General features: G+C 42.9%; 1 protein-coding gene and 1 long non-coding RNA gene across 2 annotated transcripts; both read right to left on the reverse strand.

The window, feature by feature from the left end:
• Positions 1 to 369: 369 nt before the first annotated feature.
• NCBP3 (nuclear cap binding subunit 3) lies at positions 370 to 15891 on the reverse strand. The gene is made up of 13 exons (XM_042026103.1): positions 15708 to 15891; positions 14063 to 14128; positions 13235 to 13340; positions 12244 to 12369; positions 10145 to 10273; positions 7836 to 7909; positions 6815 to 6923; positions 5985 to 6084; positions 5581 to 5687; positions 4273 to 4558; positions 3335 to 3492; positions 2050 to 2214; positions 370 to 1548 (listed from the first exon to the last, which is right to left on the reverse strand). The coding sequence occupies exons 1-13, from the start codon at positions 15858 to 15860 to the stop codon at positions 1313 to 1315; spliced, it is 1815 nt and encodes a 604-aa protein (XP_041882037.1). The 5' UTR covers positions 15861 to 15891; the 3' UTR covers positions 370 to 1312.
• Positions 15892 to 18875: 2984 nt separating this feature from the next.
• Positions 18876 to 20910, reverse strand: LOC121663637. The gene is made up of 3 exons (XR_006015705.1): positions 20747 to 20910; positions 19109 to 19234; positions 18876 to 18996 (listed from the first exon to the last, which is right to left on the reverse strand). It is a non-coding gene; the product is annotated as an uncharacterized LOC121663637 (long non-coding RNA).
• Positions 20911 to 20937: the final 27 nt, after the last annotated feature.

A 20937-nucleotide genomic window follows, 5' to 3' on the forward strand; every position in this document is an offset into this window, starting at 1 on the left:
AAAAAAAAAAGGAAACATTTGCTTGTTAAAAAGCAGAAATGGAAAGAGAGGTTCATAAACATTTTGGACTGACAGAACCAAGGAACAGGGACAATGCAAACAAATTTCAGACTGTTAAAATGGTTTTGCTACCTGTTGTTTACCTGAATGTAATGTGCTGCATTATTCCTCACTCAGAATTACTGGCAACCAAAAGAAATGCCACAGGCAACATGAAAAAAAAACAGCAGTTGCACACTGATCAAACCCTTTTACTACCTAGGGAGGGGTGAAAATGTGCAGGTAAAAAAGCTGAATGTAACAAGTCACCCATGTCCACATCCACTACACAGGAAGAACATCCAAAATATTGACAGGAGACAGTGATCCTAAAGTTTTCCTTTTCTCTTTCACTTATATATAGATAGGTAACAACAGCACAGAGGAGACCACCACTAGAGCTTTCACTGTGGCCAACAGGAAGATTCTCACAAATATAAAAATGCTTTCCAGCTGTTGGATTGCTTCGGAACATAATCCAGGTGGAATGAAAGGAATATAATCTCTCCTCATGGAACAACAGCAAAAAAAACCCGCAAACCCTCAGGGATTTACAGAGTTCTCAAACATCCAACTTGGCAGTCTTGAACATCTCAATCCCTGCTACAGCAGAATGTGGCATCACCAAAATAAATGAGTGGATTCCTTGGATTCTGGTGGTGCCACTGGGGTAACTATATGGAATTGAACTGTATTAAAATGTGTAACTTGGATTTACATTCAGTGTGTTGGAGGAAGGGAATGTGGTAATCAATCCCTTCATGCTTTATCCTTGCTGGCTGCCCACCCAGGAAGCTTTATTGTTATTACTTCAAGAGGAAAGGAAAAGTGCTGGTAAGAGCCAGAAGGGCAAGGCAATGATCTGGATCATGAAATGCCCTGTTCTTTGGATGAAGTGTGTAAAACATTTTGTTAAAAGCCTCCATGATGAAAATACTAAGAACAGAAAAGGTCTCCTTAAAAATACAGAGCATTTCTGCCTCATCTTTTAAGTTCAAAGCTCGGGGGTGAAAATGTTTTGCTACAATTCACTACAGGTTTGCTGTCATAAACATAGATGACAATGCCCTGCACAGCACAGGGCCAGCCACAGACTCCAGACAAATGTCATTGCTTTATGTTTCAAGTGGTTTATGCCTCTCTTTTTGTAGAAAAGGAACAGAGACACTTCTGGAACTTTCACTGCAGAGTCTTTGCCAGTGTCCAGCTTTTGGGCAAAGGGAATCCTGCCACGCTGCAGAGTCACCCCTTGAGCATCAGGCTGTGAAACCAGTCATGATTCAGAGTCTGAGCCAGAGCTGCTTTCCCGGCTGATCTCGATTTGTAGGGAGGGTAAATGATCCAAGCGACTCTTTTTTTGCCTGGACTGTTCTTTTTCCTTAATGAGAGCCCCCCAAACCCTCTGCAGCTCTGAGTCATCTTCCTCTGGAGATGCCACAGAGTTTTCAGGTTTCTCTGGAGTCTTTTCCTGTGTCTTTGGAGCAGATCCCAATCTGGTCCATAAATTACCTAAGCAAATGAAAAACAAACATCTGTTTTTAATAAACCAGACAGGACTGAGAGGAAGAAGTCAAGGAACCAGTTCTTAAATTCACTGCATCTCTTCAAACCCTTCATATTCCTCCCACCTTAATATTTGGCATGGAACTGATGATGCTTTGAAGAGCAGTTGAAATTAAGCTACAGGAGGCTCAGGGAAATCTGGTTCACTGTTCCCCCTTTCCAGAGGATGCTTAATTCACACCTGAAGTGCCCCAGCATTCCTGACAGTTGTTTTGGTGCCCACAGTTTTGAAGCAGTCCTTGATTTTCAACACACCTCCATAAAAATACTGCTCACAAAACCCCCCAGCTTCTCCCTACATGTATTTAGATTTCAAAGCTCTGAACAAACATTTGCTAATTTATCCTGAATTTCATTCAGCTTCACTCCCCTCATGGCTTTCTGCTGGAATTTCTCTTAGGCTCCAAAGCCAAAGGAATTGCAGAACATTTTCTGCACAGAACTAACCTGATTTCTTCTCTCTGGTGTCAGAGTAGAGGCCTTTTACATCTTGCTTGGGGATTCCCAGCCTGCTGTGCACATCTGAGATTGGTTCGCGACGAGGAGCACAGGTACTGCTTGGAGGTTTGATTTCTGGAGAGTGTGGCCTTTTTCCCAGTCTTTGCCTCACATCTGAGGATATTTTCAATAATTAAAATGACAAAAAAAAATAATGTTGCATTTACTCTACCTCTGCCAGCTCAGTTTATGCTCATTCACTATTAAAATTAGAGAGATTCTCTCTTTTTATCTTTTTAGTCTTTTCATTTAAGTCTTTCATACTCAGATTTCCTGGCAATTTCTGCAATACAATTTATCCAGATTTCATTTCATTTTTGGCAATAAATCTGACACTTAACTTTTTCAAGTTGTGTTCTTTCCAAAAGATAAAAACCTAAGTTATCCCATGGCTTGCTGCATTTCTGGTGTAGCAGCTCAGTGCGTAAATATCCAGCAGGAGGTAAAATTCCATGAAAATTGGTCTGCCTTAAACAATGCCTTTCAGGTAACAGATACCTTGATTTAGAATTCTAACACTGCTTGGTATTTGGCAGAATAAAATAGAAAGAATCTTAAACATATTGATACTTAACCCTTGATGTGAATTTTGTATTCTGAAGTTTGCCTGGCTTAGCTGGATGTTCCCAATCTTACAGGGGGGGTCCAGAAAAAATGTGAAGGCAAAGGGAATTTTAGGACCATGTGTCAACTTGTCAGAGGTCCAAAATGTAAAATATACAAACATAATTGATATTTCATTGATACAAAAAGGTATTTTTCACTTATCAGTCAGGTAATATTACCTATGTCAGAAGCAGCTGAAATTATACACATTTAAGTCAAAGAAAAAAGTAATTTCAGCTCAGAAATAAACCCTGCCAATTGCAAAAACATCTATATTCATTTAATACATTCTTTTATGGAAGCGTAGTCAGTGTTTCACATTTGATTTTGTGCATGACCTTCCCTGTGTGCTGTTTTGGAGTTGTAGAGAATCTCTGCCTCAAGGAGGGAGCAAATCAAAAAGGACAAAGGGGGGGAAATAGGCACAGGCAAAGAAAATGGATAGAAATAAACATCACTAAAAAAGCTTTTGCTAAAATGTGCTTGATTTTTTCCCCAAAGCAATTCCCAACTCAATCTCTTCCTGTGGAAAAGCTGTGTGAATGCAGAGTTTATCTGCAGTGGAGCACAGATGTGAAAGAAATGTATTTTAGTGACAATTCTGCCCAACAATGAGTGATGAAATTACCTGATTTGACAGTGCTGTTTGGCTTCCGTGGCCCAGTGCTATTCTGACGTTTCTCTTCCAACAAAAGCCTCACATCTGCAACTTTCTCCAAGGATCCTTTGCTGCCAATCCTGTTTTTGATGTTGCTGGTGGCTATGCTATCTGCCCGCATGGAATTCCTAAAAGAAATCATAGATTTGATGTCTCCTAAATAAAATTAAATCTAGTATAGCTCTTAAGCCTTCTTGTCTAGAAAATTACATGCCAGAAAATAATAATAGCAGGATTTCTCTCCTGAGAAACAGAGGTAAAAATATTGCTTAGAAGCTGTTCAAGCCAGAATCTTAAATTTAATGATAATCCCATTAATACTTCAGTATCCATTTCAAGGCAAGTTTGCCTCCCTTAAGGCTGTGCCCTCTGGGTCAAAACTCAAAGCAGGTAAGTAGCCTCAAAACTGGTGACATTATGAGTATAACCACCCTACTGAAGGCACACATGGTAAAGTTATTGTATTAATCTCCAATATATATAATTTTGGTTAGTAAGCCCATAATGAACATAAATTCCTTTTTGTCATCAACACTTAAGGGTTATTTTTCTTTCTGAGAAAAAGAGCAAAGGGCAAAGAGGAAACAGAAGGAGAAGCTATTTCTCCCTGACCTAGCTATGAAATGCAAGAAGTTAATTGTGGTTGTTTGCATAAATTTCTATTGATTCTACTTCAAGTTTCATTATTATTAATAAGCAAGGATAGAGAGATCTGCATAAAGGCTGTATTTAAAAAATGTTAATTCTATTAAAAGCCTGGTTTCTGTATTTATTTTTAGACTATCTACTACAAAATTATATTAAGAAGTGAAAAACAGTTTCAAGTTTGTCTTCAAGCTTTGACAGCTCTGTCACTAAAACCAGGAATGCCTTTTCACCGCTACTTTTAAAGACTAAGAAACTTTTACCTAATATTTTTCAGCTGTGACTCCACCTCATCTGCATACATGGTCATCTTCATGCTTTTTTTGGGCGAGGGGGTGGATATCATTTTCAGTTCCAGGTCGTAGTCCATCTCATCAGAGTCAGAGGTGCTGGCACTGGATCTCCTTGCGGCGCTGCGCTCCCGGGACTGCTTGAAAGCCTGCAGCTCATCCCGGTACTCCACCACCACTCGGTCATCTTCATCCATATCCTGATCTTCCTCCTCCTCCTCTTCCTCCTCAATGGGCTCTTCAGGAACATTTACCAAGCCTGCAGCAAAACAAACTCATTCTGATCAACTGAATTCTAGCTTGAAAACCAAGACAAATACCCCCCCACCTCGCTGTAATTAATGATCTCAGTCTGTAGTTCTTTAAGTAGTTCACTCTTCTTAGAGAGAATATTTTGCCAAATATTTTAAGTGGAATCAATAAGTGTAATAAAACTGGCACAGGACAAAGCATCCCTGGTGTTCACTACCTCAGAGGCCTGGCCAAGCACAAAGCTGGACAGTCACTGAAGTACAACTGCCTCTTGTAGAAGGTGCAGTTCTTCCTTCCTGAGCTCAGCACAATTCCTAGGATGGATCTTACAGGGCTTAATGTGCTAGCTGCTGGCTCTGCAAAAATCCTTTCAAGTGCTGCAAGCAGCAATGCCAAAAAGGACACAGGTGTCATTATTATGAATTCATCACAGACACTGATTTAAATAGAAACAACTTCAATTTAGTCATCACCAGCACTCAGACATCTCTGCAGACAGCACTACATGACCAACATGGACAATTTTCCATGAGATTTGAAACATCCAGGCTGTATTTTTAACAGGCCAATCACACATGTCAGATTTTTACAGCCATTATTTTTCTGCTTTAGGCAGTAGATGAAGATATTCGAGCCTAATTAATAGAATTTTCTAATCTCTGTTGTTCTACATCTAGGGATTGCTTTCCATAGACTGCAAGAATTGACTTAGCAAGTATGACAAATTGCCAAGAAGTCTGAAGAAGTCATTCAGCCCTTCTTTTGGCCTTTGATGCTACAGTCCCCATGCCCTAAATTTGTACAAGAAAAATGTCACATAAAATGCAGCAGCTATTTTGGGAAGCAAGGAGCAGCATGGAGTTTCTGCCTCAGGAACTTCCTGTAAACTTTCAAAATGGATTCAGATTTATTGATTTTTTTAAGAAAACTTCCACACATCCCAGGGGATTGGTGAAGCACTGCTGAAACTCCTGCCCAGCCCTCCATGTCCCAGTGTCCCCACAGGGCTGTCCCAGTGCCACCAGTTACCTGAATGCCGATGTTTATAGGGAGGAGTCAGGCCAACATCGTCCCCAATCAGTGTCCTCTTCTTGATCACATCCCGATGGATTCGACGGGAATGGTACCTTCTTTTCCTGGAAGACCAGAGAGGGGATGACATTCCTGTCATGGGAATTCTGGTTCATTTATTAAGCCCTAAATCCTGGATTAAGGAAATGCAATTATCACCTACTTTAACAGCAGACAAACATTTATGTCAGAGATCTGGTCTGAATGTTTTGAAACTTTATTTTACACTCACACTGCAAAAACATTATTTACACTGAAGCATCTACACAAACCAAATAGAAAGAAAATCCACAAATTAGAACAGTTTCAGATTAGCTTGTCCAATTACCTGCAGTGTTCCAATTCCTCTGTCCAACACTCACCAAGAATTGCTAAGAATTCCTTTCATGCCTCCATAATTTGGATTGCCATATTTCATGTAATACTGGCTTCTCCTTGCAGCTCCCAGCTCCTTTTTGTCATCTGCAAAAAACAGAAATTATAGGAATTTTTCCCTCTCAGAATATAACTTGCATCACAGCATAAAAATAAATAACCAAAGACACAGAGAGTGAGACTGAGTATGCCTTAAAATAAGCATTAATTCACCCTCCTCCACAAAGGATTCAATTTTGCTGACACCTCTGGAATTTCTCCTACCACCACAGTTTTATTTGTGTCTAGAAACTGAATTCCAGGAGACTGGGTTTCTACAGATAAGCTTAACAGAGCACTACATCCCCCTGTCACTGCTGGAGGCTCCACTCACCTTCCTCATCACCTTTCTTCTCTTTATGAATGTGCCATTTCCTGCATGGTCCACAAATTATATGGATTTTCATTTTACTCATAAATAAAACGAGTATTTAGCAACAATTTCCACTAATCCCTCGTCGGCATCTCAAGTTACATCCATATTTATAAAATGTGGAATTTACTTCTGGAAAAAGGCATCATAAAACCTATTCCATGGAATTGGGAGGAATGCCCTGAGCCCAAAATACAATTCTCAGGTACAGTAACTGTCATACAACTCCAAGTGGATTTAACTGACATACAAAATGTGGATTTATGGCAAAATCTTAACACCTAACAATTAGCAAAAAAAATAACTCTTTTAAATAAGAAGTAGGTACTTTGAGTCATTAATTAATCAACAGATAAAACTACAACAAGCAATTAATTCAGTGTGCTTGTTAAGGTGGTCATTTACCTTTGGTAGCAAACCTCATGAATAGCTTGTTTCCTTTAGCCAGTTTATTGGCAGGGCGAAGGTCATTACGCAGGAGAGAATCCTCTTCTACTTGGGAGAGGGCATCCAACTTTGGGGGCAAAAAAGGTATTTTGGACTCAAAAATAAAATGACTGTTGAACAAAAATGGATTGCTTACAGAGAAGCAATCAAGTGGTTATTAAGAAAGTCACTTTTCAAATGATGTTCAAATGAGCTCTGGTTTTTTTTCTTGACAAGCCACAGTTAATTTTTAATGTAAATTGTCCTGAAAATTTAAACTATTTCCTTCTCTTGCTCTATAACATTAACTCAGATTATTAAATCCAGTAGTTGTCAAATGACTCTACATTACTGACTGAAATGCAGAAAATAAATAGCACAACTTGGACACAGAAAAAAATTATTTTTTTTCCATTTCATATCTAAATGATTTTATTAACAGGTTCTCATACCCTCACTCTAAATGATTTTATTAACAGGTTCTCATGCCCTCACACAATGATTAAAAACCTTTCTTTTTCATTTATAGCTGCTTTATAGAAACTACAATTCAGACTCTCATGATGTAGGAGTGTTCACTGAGCCATTCCTAAAGGAAATCCTAATCACACCTATTATACACTCAGCCAGTGAAGATTAAATTGCTCCCAGGACATCAATGTGTGTGCTGATTCCCACAGATCCATGGGCAGCCTAAATCCCATTGGTCTCTAAGCACTTTCCCTGCTGAAAGGTCGTTGCTTTCCGTTTTTGTTCTTTCACTGCCTCCTCTCAGCAGAAAAAGAGAAGCCAGGCTCACTCTTAAAACTCCCCAAAATCTATTTTCACAAAGCACTTTACATTGGGATTATCACCACCAGCACACCCTCTCACTCCCCACCTAATTTATTTTGATAATTAAATCGTGAATTGCAAGTATCAACCTAAAATGCTGTGAAAACTTCACACCAGCCAGAGCAAAACTTCCATAGCAGAGTTTCCATTTTCCCTCTGTACTGACCTCCACATCACTGGGATTGTCATCCTCAACCTCGCCTTCTTCTGTCTCATCATCAGAGCTTTCCTCCTGTTTTTCTAAGGAAAATAATTGGGGAACAAAAAAAACCAAAAACAAGCTCCATTTTAGTGTGTCAGTCTCATTTGATTTATGATTACCTACATTGTCTGAGATCAGCCTGAAGGTGTTTTCCTTTCTCCTGTGCAGCCTAGGAATTAATCAAAGCAGTGAATGCCTATGGAAAAGTGGAGCACACAGAGCACAGTGAAATTCAGAGCCCTGTGCCTGCAGCAGCACGTGTGCATCATTAACTGAATTCTTTGAAAGCAAATGCAACTGCACTGCCTGTCAGAGATCAGCAAGGCCAAGACACTGAAGGCACATAAAAGCCTTCCCTTTTAAAGTGCCTACAAATATCCAATACTAACAGTGTAAAACAGGTTATTAATCAAAAGCTTAGAGAGAGCAGTAGAAAGGAAAAGAAACAACCTTAGTGACTTAATTTTACTGTGAAATAACTAATAAAGAAGTGAATGCTTCCAGAACTGCTAAAAGTGTGAGCTGCTTTGATTTTTCAGCTTCTGATTTAATTTTTCAGAGTTCTTTTTAGCTCAGTGTAAGAAAATTCATGCTGATTTTTTTTCTGAAGTCCCCAGGAAATAAAATATTGTAAAAAAGTAATGACTGTGGACAGCTATAAAGTGTGATACGCCAATTTCATTTGCAAAGATCTCAAAGTATTTCATAGGCCTGAGATTAAAAAACCCTCTTTTATATTTCAGAGTTCCTTATCTTAGATCTCATCCAACAATAAATTTAAAAACTTAAAATAAAGAGTGACAGCTGTTCTAAAGATCCTGAAAATATTCCTAAGTGAAAACAATACAGCACAATTAACCAAACTGAAACCAAAGAGAGAATTTAAGTAAACAAATTACGCAGGTTCAAACCTGAATAATTAAGTTCTATCAGGGAGAGTATTCATGCATTTTTCTCCCTCACAAATTGGAAGCTTCTCATAGCAAAGACCAATCTTTTGCATCCCTAAATGTCTAAATAGCCCTGAAATTCCTGTCTAAAAAAAGGAATGTAACCAAGCCAGATGACTCCAGGGTATCTGTATGCATCTCACACCTTAAGATGTAATTGAACAGTCTGTACTTTCTCTACTATCCCACTTTTCCAGACGAACAGGAGTAATTCAGATGACAGTTCTTATTTTCAGATGTGGTGTAATGATAATATAAGATGCAATTCATAGCAAGCAGGATTAAATACATATATTTATGCTCCATTTAAGCAATGTCCCTAATCTACAAAAACTTCATAACAAGTCTTACTTGAAGCTTTATCAACATTTGGCAAAACTAAAGTCATGTGGATGGTTGAGGAGTCACTGCTTTGTGGAGAAAAGCAACTTGAAAAGGGGGTGAATTAGAAGACTCCGTAAGTTTAACAAAGCCTTAAACACCAAATTTCCCATAAAGGCTTTTGGAAGCACTGCAGATATCTAACAGAGAGATTAACAAGAATGCTACTTGCATTTAGGTCATAAATAGCATTTTTAGGGAAAATCTATGGAAAAGCTAATAAATGTAACATCTTTTTGTGTATCATGTGATAGAGCACCTGCAACCACAGCACTCACAGCAGCCTAAGAGCAAAACAGTCCTCAGGTAGCAAACTGCAGTTTTAAACTTCCACACAAAAAAGGAAAATAAATTTACAATCAAGGCAGTCAGGTACCAGACTTATCACGACACTGAGATGTACTTTTGCTGCTCTGCTCTTTTATACCCAACTTTTTAATAACTTCTTTCTTAAAAGGATAACAGCCAAATTTAGAGCTGATACACACCCTGGTAAAGTGATGCACTGTCACGCTGGTGTGAGGGATGTACTTGAAGGATGGTGGTGCATCAGAAAGGGAATTAGCTGTGGCATTTCAAAAATAGGCCGTTTTCTCACACCTGCTTTTTGCCCACTTTGCCTGCCTTTGTAGGCACATCACACAGAGCTATTTCTGTGCACCGTGTCCCACTATAAATACCAGCTCTCAGTATCACCCTCATCTAACACGTTTAGTATCGACTGAATTACTGCTTTTGGTCTAGCTCCAACCCACCTTTTAAGAAGCAGCTTCTTCAAAAGGTTTCCAAGATGAAAGCCTTTTTTAAAGTGGCAGAATACATTTACCTGAAACTATATGATAGAAGCTCCTTCAGTAATTTAGGTTATGCAATACCCCAGCACAAGTTTAAAGTTTCATTGATTTAATGAGATGATGTCTGTATTTGTGTATCTCAATCTACCTTTCTTGGTTTTTTCAGCTGTCTTCTCTTCATTGTTTTCTCTGCTCTTTGCTTTCTCCTGATCAGGCAGGGAGCTCATATTTATTAGAGCCCGTGTTGCTGTCACTTCATCAAGCCAGACCACATTACCTGTGACAGACAGAAACACACACAAAACCCAAATGTAGTTTGTGTCATTGAGCAGTCACATCTCCCCTGCCTTGCTGGAGGGAAATGAGTGGCAAAAATTCAGGAATGACAGAAAAGCCATTAGATCTCTTGCAGGGAAAGTTATATTCTTCAACACACCTGATAAGCTGGAGGACACGCCATTTTCAGCTTGTTAAAAAACACAAGAGCTGATCAAAACCCCAAAAATCACTAAAATGCACAACCGTAGATTTTAGAGGCTTCCTAAGCACAGCAAAGCAGGGCACTGGATCGGGGTCAGTGTATCCATGTGTTCCCACACAAATGTGATTATGGGAGCAGCAGGGGGCAGGAATGAAGCCTGGATTTTTTTTTCCCCTTTGGCAACTTAACAGAACCTTGGACTTCACTGCAGAGTTCTGTCCATCTTTTCCAAAAAGTGGGAAAATACGGGGAAATAGGAGACTGCTCAAGCCCTTTGCACAGATTATAGAGTACACAGGTTAGCAATATCATTCAGGATGTGCCTCAAGTATCAGCAGATGGTACTAAAATATAACTTATTAGGCCAATGAAAAGCGTTTCATAGATGTTGAAAGAGCTAAAACTGCTTAGAAACAAGATTTGAACAAAAGCTTTCTGCACTTAGTGCAAATACAGCAGCAAATGTGTCTGTTCTGCTGGTAAGCAGAGTGGATTCAGATATCAAGAAAACTGTACAGTGACCCAAAGTAAGAGATTCTCTCTTAAATTACTCAGACAAGAATGACAAGGTGAAGAACACCCAGATATTAACTTCAATGACTGGTTAATAAATTTACTTCATTTTCCAGTCTACCATCTCAAAATTTTCAAAACTTTTATCATTTCACGTTCATCAGTTTGAAGCACAGAACACTAAATTCACCTTTGCACTAAGTCACCTTAAGATGTCATTCAGTTGGGATCACTGAAGTTTTTGCCATGGTGCAAAGCTGTGCTGAAAAGAAAAAGCTTTTTCTTGCTATTTTCACCAAGTGTAGCTGACATGGTAACTCAGACACAGCATGAAAATTCACCATTAAAAAATATGTGTAATAACTATAACTGGGTATTATTACAACCCTGAAGCCTTAATTTTCACATTAATTTACTCGTGTAGCATATAAGAAAAAACAAACAGACAATCTTAGAAATGAAGCCTCAGATACAGAGTTAAGCTGTGCATTTCCAAGCTCATGCATCAGCACAGGTCCATCCAGCAGCTCTGTATTGCAATTACCCACCCAGGGCTCATTGGGTTTCAAATTTTCTATCAGCTTGTGCCAGTACTTCAAGCTGTCACACACAGTGACTTCAAGGTTACCAGTATTTTGTAGAACACCATCTATCTTGTCTTGCATAATTTCTTCAGGGTCACTCCAGAGAATGAAGCTACTGATTCTCAGCTTTTAGCCATGCTTGTCACTAAGTTTCCAGCAATTTGGAAAACCTGCACTGGCTCCTATTTCTTTTTCTATTATTTCAGGCACAAGGTTTGTAACCACGTGACAATCTCAGAGTATTCCAGTTCCATGATCCATCACCCAGCTGGAGCAAAAAGCTCTTCTACGTCCTTCAGTATCAGTGAGGAAACTCTCAATCACCTTTGATCTTGCTGGCAATCTCACTCCCCAAAACAGCCCTTGCCATGTGCACCTACATTCCTTTTCCAATCTCTGGAAATCACATCCCGCTGCCACCTCCTTCCGCCCACCCATTTCTCCTGGAGCATGCACTACACAAATATGGCAACAGGTCTCCTCCTCCTCCACCACATAAAACCATCCCAACCTGCCCAACTGCAGGGCTCAATCACCTTCTCTCAGATAAACTATGTCAAGGTGGAAGCAGCACATAATTTTAGACTTTTTTCTTTTTCCACTTAGAGGTACAGCTATGACCAGTATTTTAAAAATAGAGTAAGAATTACAAACACTCTGTTTACTTACATGAGGTGTCATCCAGCCACTCAATATGAGCAGGAGGATACTCTTTGAAATAGGCAAAGATGTCCTGGGTACTCATCTCATCCACTCCACAAATGTAAATGGTGTCGAGTCTTACTTTAGGAATTGCTATAAAGAGGAGAAGACACAAAACTGGTACTTATTCCAAGCTTTCAGATTAGTAACATATGGGTTTATAACCTTTAAATAAACTAAAGAGGAACTAATTGAAGTGAAGCATGACACAGACCATAACTTAATTTATTCTTCCACAATGCAAAACTTCAATAAATTGAGAATTAAGAGAGGATACAAGCACTGGTAGATACAGAGACTGCACAGCAACCAAACAGCTTGAAAAACACTCTTTTTCTCTTTGAACACTGCCAAAGTGCTATCATTAAGTACTAAAGAGCCAGAACAAAACAAGGTACTGTACAAAGCACTTCCACTTCTATCACCTGATGGGGAGCTGTTACAAGCCACAGCTTAGCAGGTCCAAGCTGCCAGTTGGAAAAAAAAGCCTTGAGAACTAACTGGGTGCCAAAAGCACCAATCTGTTGTGCACACATCTCCTGGCTTCTGTTCCAGCTTGCCATCAGTGCAGCTTCACTGTGTGTACAGCACAGAGTCTGATCTCCCTGTGCACAGGACACAGAGTCCTCCACATGTACCCACACAGTGCTCCAGGGCTTTTACAAAGCATTTAAGGATTCTTAAAGCAGCACTGATCCACAAGATGAATCTTAGGCATGTAGCACTAGTAAATAAAGCACACAGAAAGTGTTTTCTTTATCCTGGGGTTGGTAGAACAAGGAGTGAACTGGTAAGTGTCAAATAGGTTAAAAAGTAATGACGAACAAATGAAAAGGTGGAAAAACCCCAAAGTGATTCCTTTTGGCAGTAATCTGGAAAAACCTCTGGGAATGCAGAACATATTGCAAGATAAATCAAGTCAAGACACTGTGAGGAAGTAAACAAAGGGATCTTTTACCTTTCTTCATCATGTCCCGATCCAGGGCCACATTCCTCTGGGCGAGATTCACCTCGGCCCGAAAATGAAAGCGTTTGGCTCTTTGTTCCTTCTTCTCAATTGCTTCCTGCAAAATAATCCAAAACAGGAATCAGGAGCACCCTCAACAAGCTGCACTGAGGATACTTAAAATCTACCAGACAGCAACAATTAATAATTTTATTAATTCTGAAGAGACCTGTAGGTTTCAGAATGTAGAAGTAGTTCACCAAAATATTTCTGTGCCACAGAACAGTTTTTGTGCAGGTCCAGGAATGGGAATCAGGATGCATGGAAAACAAGGTGTCTTGGACAACACAGACTCCATGATGGAATGGGAACACTATCTATTCCTTACTAACAATTAAAAAAAAAAAACTCTTTTAAAAGAAGTATTTCTACCACAGGCAAAATTCATTTTTTAATATTATAGAGATTTTTCCCTATGTGTTTTTTAAATATATACAAAAGTGTGAATTTGTTTCTCTGAGCAGGAATTTAACACTGGAGAGCTGGCTCTAGAGAACTTTTTTGGACTGGCAATTCAGGCTCCTCTTATACAGCTCATGAGCAACAGCCTGCCTGGAACTTGTGCAATTTTGGAAACTGACTGCGAAGCTCCTTGTTCTCCAGATTTTATTAGGAAGCATTATAGGTTTTTGGATCTTTGGAACACACACTGTGATTCATGCCAGCTGCCTGAACAGCAGGCTAAGCCTTTGTGCATGTTGGGGAAAAAAGAAATGAAATGGTTCCACCTCTCAGTGGTAAAAATGACAAAATGTTGAAGAGCCATAGCACAAAAATTACCTTGGAGGTTACATCTATTCCAGTAATGAAACTTCCAGCTTTGTTCTCATATCTCCTACTGGTGTCCTGAAACAAAGCAAAATGGGGATGAAATCTCAATGAGCACTGAAAGCAACACACTTGTTACACTGAAAAAGACACCTGATCACTTCTATAAGAAACAGATCTCCTTTTCCTTGATTCCTACATCCCCAGACTGACAGGCACACAAGCAATAACTTTCTCTGATGTCAGTGAAAATAAAAGCACATGAACTGAACCAAACTTCCCTTACTGTAGCGATTCTTTCCTTTGACAGAATTTAATTTCCATGTCAGCTGCTGCCAAGCTTTTTACTCTCTCAGCAATACAGGGAAAGTCATCAGGTATTTTACCCAAGTAAGACTTCCACAATTCTGGGTTTGGGTATGATTTCCTTGTAAAACATGAGCAGATTTAACAGTGATTACCTGACTGCTGGAATGTCAGTTTGCAGCTTTTAATCTCAAAAAGTGAGAACACCAAGCCACATCCACAATGAAACAAGTAACTTTTTATTCCTTTCATTATTTCAACCCCAAATTCCAAATACCAAGGTGAAACACTACTGTTTTAATACTGATAGAGGGCAAAAATGGAGAATGATGGGGGGAAAAAATCACAAGTTTCCTGTCCATCAACCAGGACTGCTGAATTCAGAGAGGGACTAAACACCACAGCCCCTGGACCAGTTCTGTGCCCTCTATTGTTTGCATCTGTAAAATGGCACCTCTTCATTCTGACACCCTCAGCTGGCAAAAGCTTGGAGCTGGAAAAACACCTCTTGCTTTCTTTAGGAGTAAACGTGTTCTTTACACTTGGGCTGCAATAATTACTTTGGCTAAAGGACCATTTCTAGAAGTAGGTTAGTCTCAGTTTAGAAAGACGGAGGAACACACACAATCCAACCGCTTTTCTTAGTAACAGCATCAAAGTTCCTCTAACGCTGCCAAATGTTCCGAGTTACTAGAAAAAGAAAAGCAAAATAAACATGATTTTTAAAGTTGAAAACCCCCACTGTCTGAGGTTGACTCACGGAGCACAAGGAAGTACAGCACAGTGCTGTCTCTGAGGCCACATGTTGGGTAGAAGCACAAGCACTTTGGGAGACCAGCTAATTAAAGATAAGCTTCCAAAGCAATTTTCACCCAAGTTTTGAGAGCAAAAGATTACTTAGGATTTTAGAACTCTGACCCATTTTTAGTTGTTAAATCTAATCCTACTAAAACTTGTACAGAAACAATCAGCGAGAGTGAAAAAGGGCAGAAAAACATCGGGAAGAAAACCCTCAAACCTTGCTCATGAGAGCCCACACTCCCAGTTCTGCTATCCCGCTGTCAGCCCCTGTTCCCTGCTCCCACAGGTATTCCCTGTACACTCTCCTACCCACAACCTCCTCTACACCCCAACACCGCACCCCAAATCCTGTTCTCCACCGCCTCCTTTATTCATTTCCTTCGCAAGCACATCCTGCCCGCTTCCTTAGGACTCGCCCCCGAGTCCCCCCTTGTCCCCGCTCCCACATCCCCGCTTTTCCCAAGAATCCCCCCCAAAAGCCCTCACACAGCGCTCGGACACCTCCAACCGCCGGACCCAGCCCTCCTAGCCCACACCTCTCGGCCCTCACCGGGATGAGCTCCCGCAGCGAGCGCCTCACAGGGATGGTCTCCAGCTCGCCCTCTTCCACCTCCATGGGCTCGGGCTCGGGGCCGCGCGGCTCCGCCGTGGTCGCGGTCGCCTCCGCCTTCACCGAGATCCGCAGGCCCCGCACGGCCGCCATGGCTCCGCCAGGCCCGCCCAGCGCGGCCAGCGAGACGAGCGCGGCGCGGCACAGAGCGGTGGGGCGGCACCGAGCGCGGAGAGCGGCCAGGAGCGCCGGGCGGGCGGAGCGCAGTGGCCCCGAGCGCCGCCCGCAGCTGCGCCCAGCCCGGGGCAGCCCGAATCCAACGCACCCCCGAGACCGAGCGAACCCGCTGAGCCCGGCACACCCTGCATCAAACGCACCCCGAGCCCAGTGCACCCCCTGAGCCCAACGCATCTCGAGCGCGGTGAACCCCGGGAGCCCAGCGCCACGCGAATCCAACGCACCCCGAATCTAATGCACCCCCAAGACCCAGCGCACCCTGAGCCCAGCATCCCCGAGACCCAGCGCACCCCAAATCGGACGTCCACCGAGCCCAGGACACCCCCAAGCCCAACACACCCGAGCCCGGTGCACCCCCGAACCTCCCCGAGCCTCTGCACACCCCTGCGCCCGCTGTTCACCGAGCCCAGCGCACCCCCGAGCCCGGCACATCCCGGGCCGGACGGAGCCGATTGAGGGCCCAGGGGCTCAGGGTGGAGAGCGGCCACAGGGACGGGGCCGAGCGCGGCTACAGCGGGCGGGAGGGCGGCCCCGCCGTGTCCCCGCGTACCCCCACCCGGGGGAAGGCACACAGTGAGCGGCAAACACAGAACCTAAGTCGCTAGAAAGAGGTTTTTTTAAAAAAACTATCTGAACTCTAATGTTCCATTTCCCCCTCCCCTCCTTACGAGCGGAACGTTACACCTTTGATAAAATCAAATTAATTCTCAGCTCGAAGTTCTCTGCAGTGTTGTGTCCCATTGTTCCGTGGCTCAGTTATTCTCTTTGTTGCCCTGTCCCAAGATGTTCAGGCTGTTCCAGGAGAGCAGCCCTGGCTCCTCTTGGCCTAAATAAACCACATGGTTTTACCCGTTCCCATGAGACAAGTTCTTCATTCCCCTAATTACACTAATCATTTCCATTCCTGCACACAGAGCAGACCAGAGCCCTGTGGTAGCTGAGGAGTTGCTTCTGTTTTGGCATCATTATTTCACACCACAACTGCCAGGCTACACAGCCATATCCCATTGTCATTGGGTGTTATCATCACACCATTAAGAATTCCTACTATTTCTCCAGCTGCAGGACCCTTCCCTCCAGCTCAGGCTACTCCACGCCTTATTTCTGCACATTTTACAAATAAACCCCCTCGAGTCCATCCCCTGTGGTACGTCACTTTCCCTCTGAGTTGATGGTACTTCCCAGGAAAATTCAAATTTAGACTTTGTCACAAAGACATTTCTCAGCTGGCAGCGTAAAGGCTCCTCCTCTTACACAAAATCCAGCGGGATCAAATGATCATTCTACCCATCACTCACTCCAAGATTATTTATTGTCAAGTGTTCACACAGAGCTCATTACACAATAGCTCATGTCACCTTACTTCACCGAAAGTGCTGCATTTGGTGCTGACATTCCACAGCAGCACCTGGCAGGAACTTCAGACACATGTGACACTTCCAAGCCAGGTGTGAACAGTTCTGGCAGAAGCCACGCACGAGGTGAAGAAAAGGAATAAACAGGACACAGGCACCTCCTGCGAGCAGCAGAGTCTGAACTAATTGCAAGAGGAAATATTTCTGTGGCAGAAATGCTGTTTCTTCAGGTCACAGGGAAAAGAAAGCAAGAGATGGAACTTCTCCTCCTTTAGTTTTAATTTTCTAAGCAGGACACAGAGTATTGCCATGTGATCTAGACCAGCCTGACAAAGCCAAACCCTTCAAGGAACTGCTGGGACAGGGTTATGTGACACCAGGTCACCTTGCACTGCTGTCAGCAGAGAGCAGATGAACCTTTGGCTAACCCAGGTGTTTCCTTATTTTGTTTTAACATCCCTGAATGTCACCTTGGACAGAACATTGCTGTACTACAGCCCTCGATGCCTGGCACCTTTTCAAGACTCACTCATTGAACTCAGCAAGAAACTTTCTACTGATTAATAACTGTGGTTTTAGACTCGTTGCCAAAATTTTAGAGCTTCATAAGAAAAAACAATCTCTGGCCAGCTGGTAGGGACAATAAAATCAGGAGAGGGAAACCAAACCTGCGTACCAGTGGGGCTTTTACTGCCAGGTGGGTGAATACAATGTTTTCACAGTATTTTACTACTTTCAGAATCTTGTTATTAACAGTGAATTCTTCAGCATTACAAGCTGATTTAGTTTTGTTTTTCTGAGACTTTGTCCCAGAGCTTTGGTTTTCTTTCACATTCCTCTCTGCAACCCCTCTGCCTGTGAAAGATCACCTGAACTCTTAAAATGTTAATTGTTTCCAAACCTGTAGGAAGCAGGTTTGGGCAGAAGGACTCTGCCTTGTTGTAGTCTTTGTGCAGCAATGATGGGTCAAGGGTAATAAACTACTGAGGGGTTCAGTGTTTAAATAGGGGAGGAAAAAGAAATTTGGGAAAATCTACCAGTTATTATCAGAAACACTAAGTAAGGAAAGGCTTTTACAAGTAATGAAGGTGAGAAGGTCACTGTAGAAGAGAAGCTGTGGATAACCCATCTCTGGAAGTGATCAAGGCCAGGTTGGGTGGAGCTCTCAGCAACCTGGTCTAGTGGAAGGTGTCCCTGTCCATGGCTGGGGGTTGGAACTGGATGATCTACGAGGTCCGTTCCAACCCAAACCATTCCATGATCCTATGAAATCATTCCAGCATAAAAACACCCACAGGAGCGATTTAGGGCAGGAGCGTTATTCGTTTCCCGGTTTTGACCACCAGAGGGAGCTCGTGCAACAGAATTCCCAACGTGAGCGAAAACCAAAACCAAAACCTGATGGAAAACACCAATTCCTGCAGTTTTGGGTTCGGCTGAAAACGGGAGATGCCGTCTGGGAAGGGAGGGGAAAAAAGAACAGTCTGTGGGCTCTCAGTGAAATGGAGAATTTTTTGCAGTGGTCTGGCAGGAGTCAGAAAAATGGTGAATTTTGCCCTAATAAAGCCTTGGTTGATTTGTTTGTTTGTTTATTTGTGGTCTGTGAACACTGAACAGAACGGACACGTGTTCCTGTGGATATGGTTTAACTCTCCTGCCGTCCTGGGCTCTCAGCAAGGATCTGCAGCTTTTCAAACCTGTGAAAAACCCATGGCAGTGTGTGTGCTATTCCTGCAGCTGGCCAGCAAACCCCACACATCACCACGGAAACTGGGACTGGCTTCCAAATGGATTATGGCTCGCTCCTACCTCCAGTCCATCTGGAGAGAGAACGGGATCAGCAGAGGAAGGATGTTAATTTGTGAAGCCATTGGATGAGCTGAAATCAAGCACCTGGTGTTTTCTGATGGATTTGATGAACCACAGGCTCTCCACCTGTAAGACAGAACATTTTCTCACTGGGATATTGTGAAGGTTAATACAACCCTAGTTATCTGACACAATGCCAGAATCCCATCCAGGAGACAGCTACAGGGCCCTACAAAAAAGCAGGATATTGGGAGGCAGGGAAGAGCACAGCACCCTCACAGTCAGGGACAGCTGTGCTCTAACATTGTTTATGCAAGTGCTGCCACAGGGAGACCACACAGTTGAAAAAGCACATTCCTTTCTGGAAGAAAGCTCACAGAACTGAGCAGAGCTGGAGCAGAATTCTATACACACTGACATATTACTCTGGGATTTGAGAGATCTTGGAGAACAATCTAAAAGTGGTAAATATTGCTTTATTCTCACAAATATAATTCTTAATTTGTGCATGCCCCCACATGGTTCCTCTGTGGCACCAGTGAAACTTAAGCTGTTCCCTGTTGCAGACCTCTGCGGTAATGCAGTCAGTGAACTGCCCTGAATAAAATGAAACTTTTTCTTTTGCAGGGCTATTTTTAACCCAGAACAGCTCGTTGGCCCAATTCAGTGTGTAGTCCCATGAAAAGCAGCGTGCTTTCATTCCCACAGTGGGGTGGGAATATGTGGCTGGCAGGGAGGATGAGGACAGAAACAGCTGGCACAGCCCTGAAGGAAAACACACAGTGAGCTGCAGCCTTTAATGTGCAGAATCACAGAATATCCTGAGTGGAAGGGATTCACAAGGATCATCCATTCCAAATCCTGGCCTTTCACAGAACACCCCAATAATCCCACCTCTGTGCATCCCTGGGAGGGTTGTCCAAACACTTCTGGAGCTCTGCAGTCTCGGGCTGTGCCCATTCCCTGGGGAGCCTGGGCAGTGCCCCAGCACCCTCTGGGGGAAGAACCTTTTCCTAATATCCAACCTAAACCTCCCCTGGCACAGCTCCAGCTGCTCCCTCAGGTCCTGTCCCTGGTCACAGAGAGCAGAGGTTGGTGCTGCCCCTCAGGAGGATGTTGACGACCACAATGAGGTCTGACCGCAGTCTCTCTTCTACAGGCTGAACAAACCAAGTGACCTCAGTCCCTTCTTATAAGACTCTCTCCAGATCATTCAGCATCTTTGTAGCCTCCTCAGACAAGGAATGGTGTGGCAGCAGGGCCAGGGAAGGGATTGTCTCCCTATGCTGGGCACTGGTTAGGAGCACTGTGTCCAGTTCTGAGTCCCTCAATTCAGGAAGGACATCGAGGGGCCGGAGCATGTCAGGAGCACCAGGAGCGCATGAGGGAGCTGAGGGGGGGCACTGAATCTGTAGAAAAGGAGGCTCAGGGGGAACCTTCTCACTCTCTACAACTGCTGGACAGGAGGTTGGAGCCAGGTGGGGGTCGGGCTCTGCTCGCAGAGAACAAGGGACAGGACAAGGGGAAACGGCCTCAAGCTGTGCCAGGGGAGGTTTAGGTTGGACATCAGGAGAAATTTCTTCACAGTAAAGGTCATTAGACATTGGAACGGGCGGCCCAGGGATGTGGCAGAGTCACCGCGCTTGGAGGTGTCCAAGAAACGACCGGACGCGAAATTCTGATCTGGTTAACGAGGCGATATTCGGTTACGGGTCGGACTCGATGATCTCAGCGGTGTTTTCCAGCCCGATCGATCCCGGGATTCGCTCGCTGTTGCCGCCGTTCCGAATTCCCAGAACGCGTTCCCGCCTCCCCCTCACAGCCCTCCC

The sequence above is a fragment of the Corvus kubaryi genome, unplaced genomic scaffold (assembly GCF_017639235.1).
Source record: "Corvus kubaryi isolate FWS band 111438036 unplaced genomic scaffold, C.kubaryi_AGA036_p1.0 37284, whole genome shotgun sequence".
NCBI classification, from domain to species: domain Eukaryota; kingdom Metazoa; phylum Chordata; class Aves; order Passeriformes; family Corvidae; genus Corvus; species Corvus kubaryi.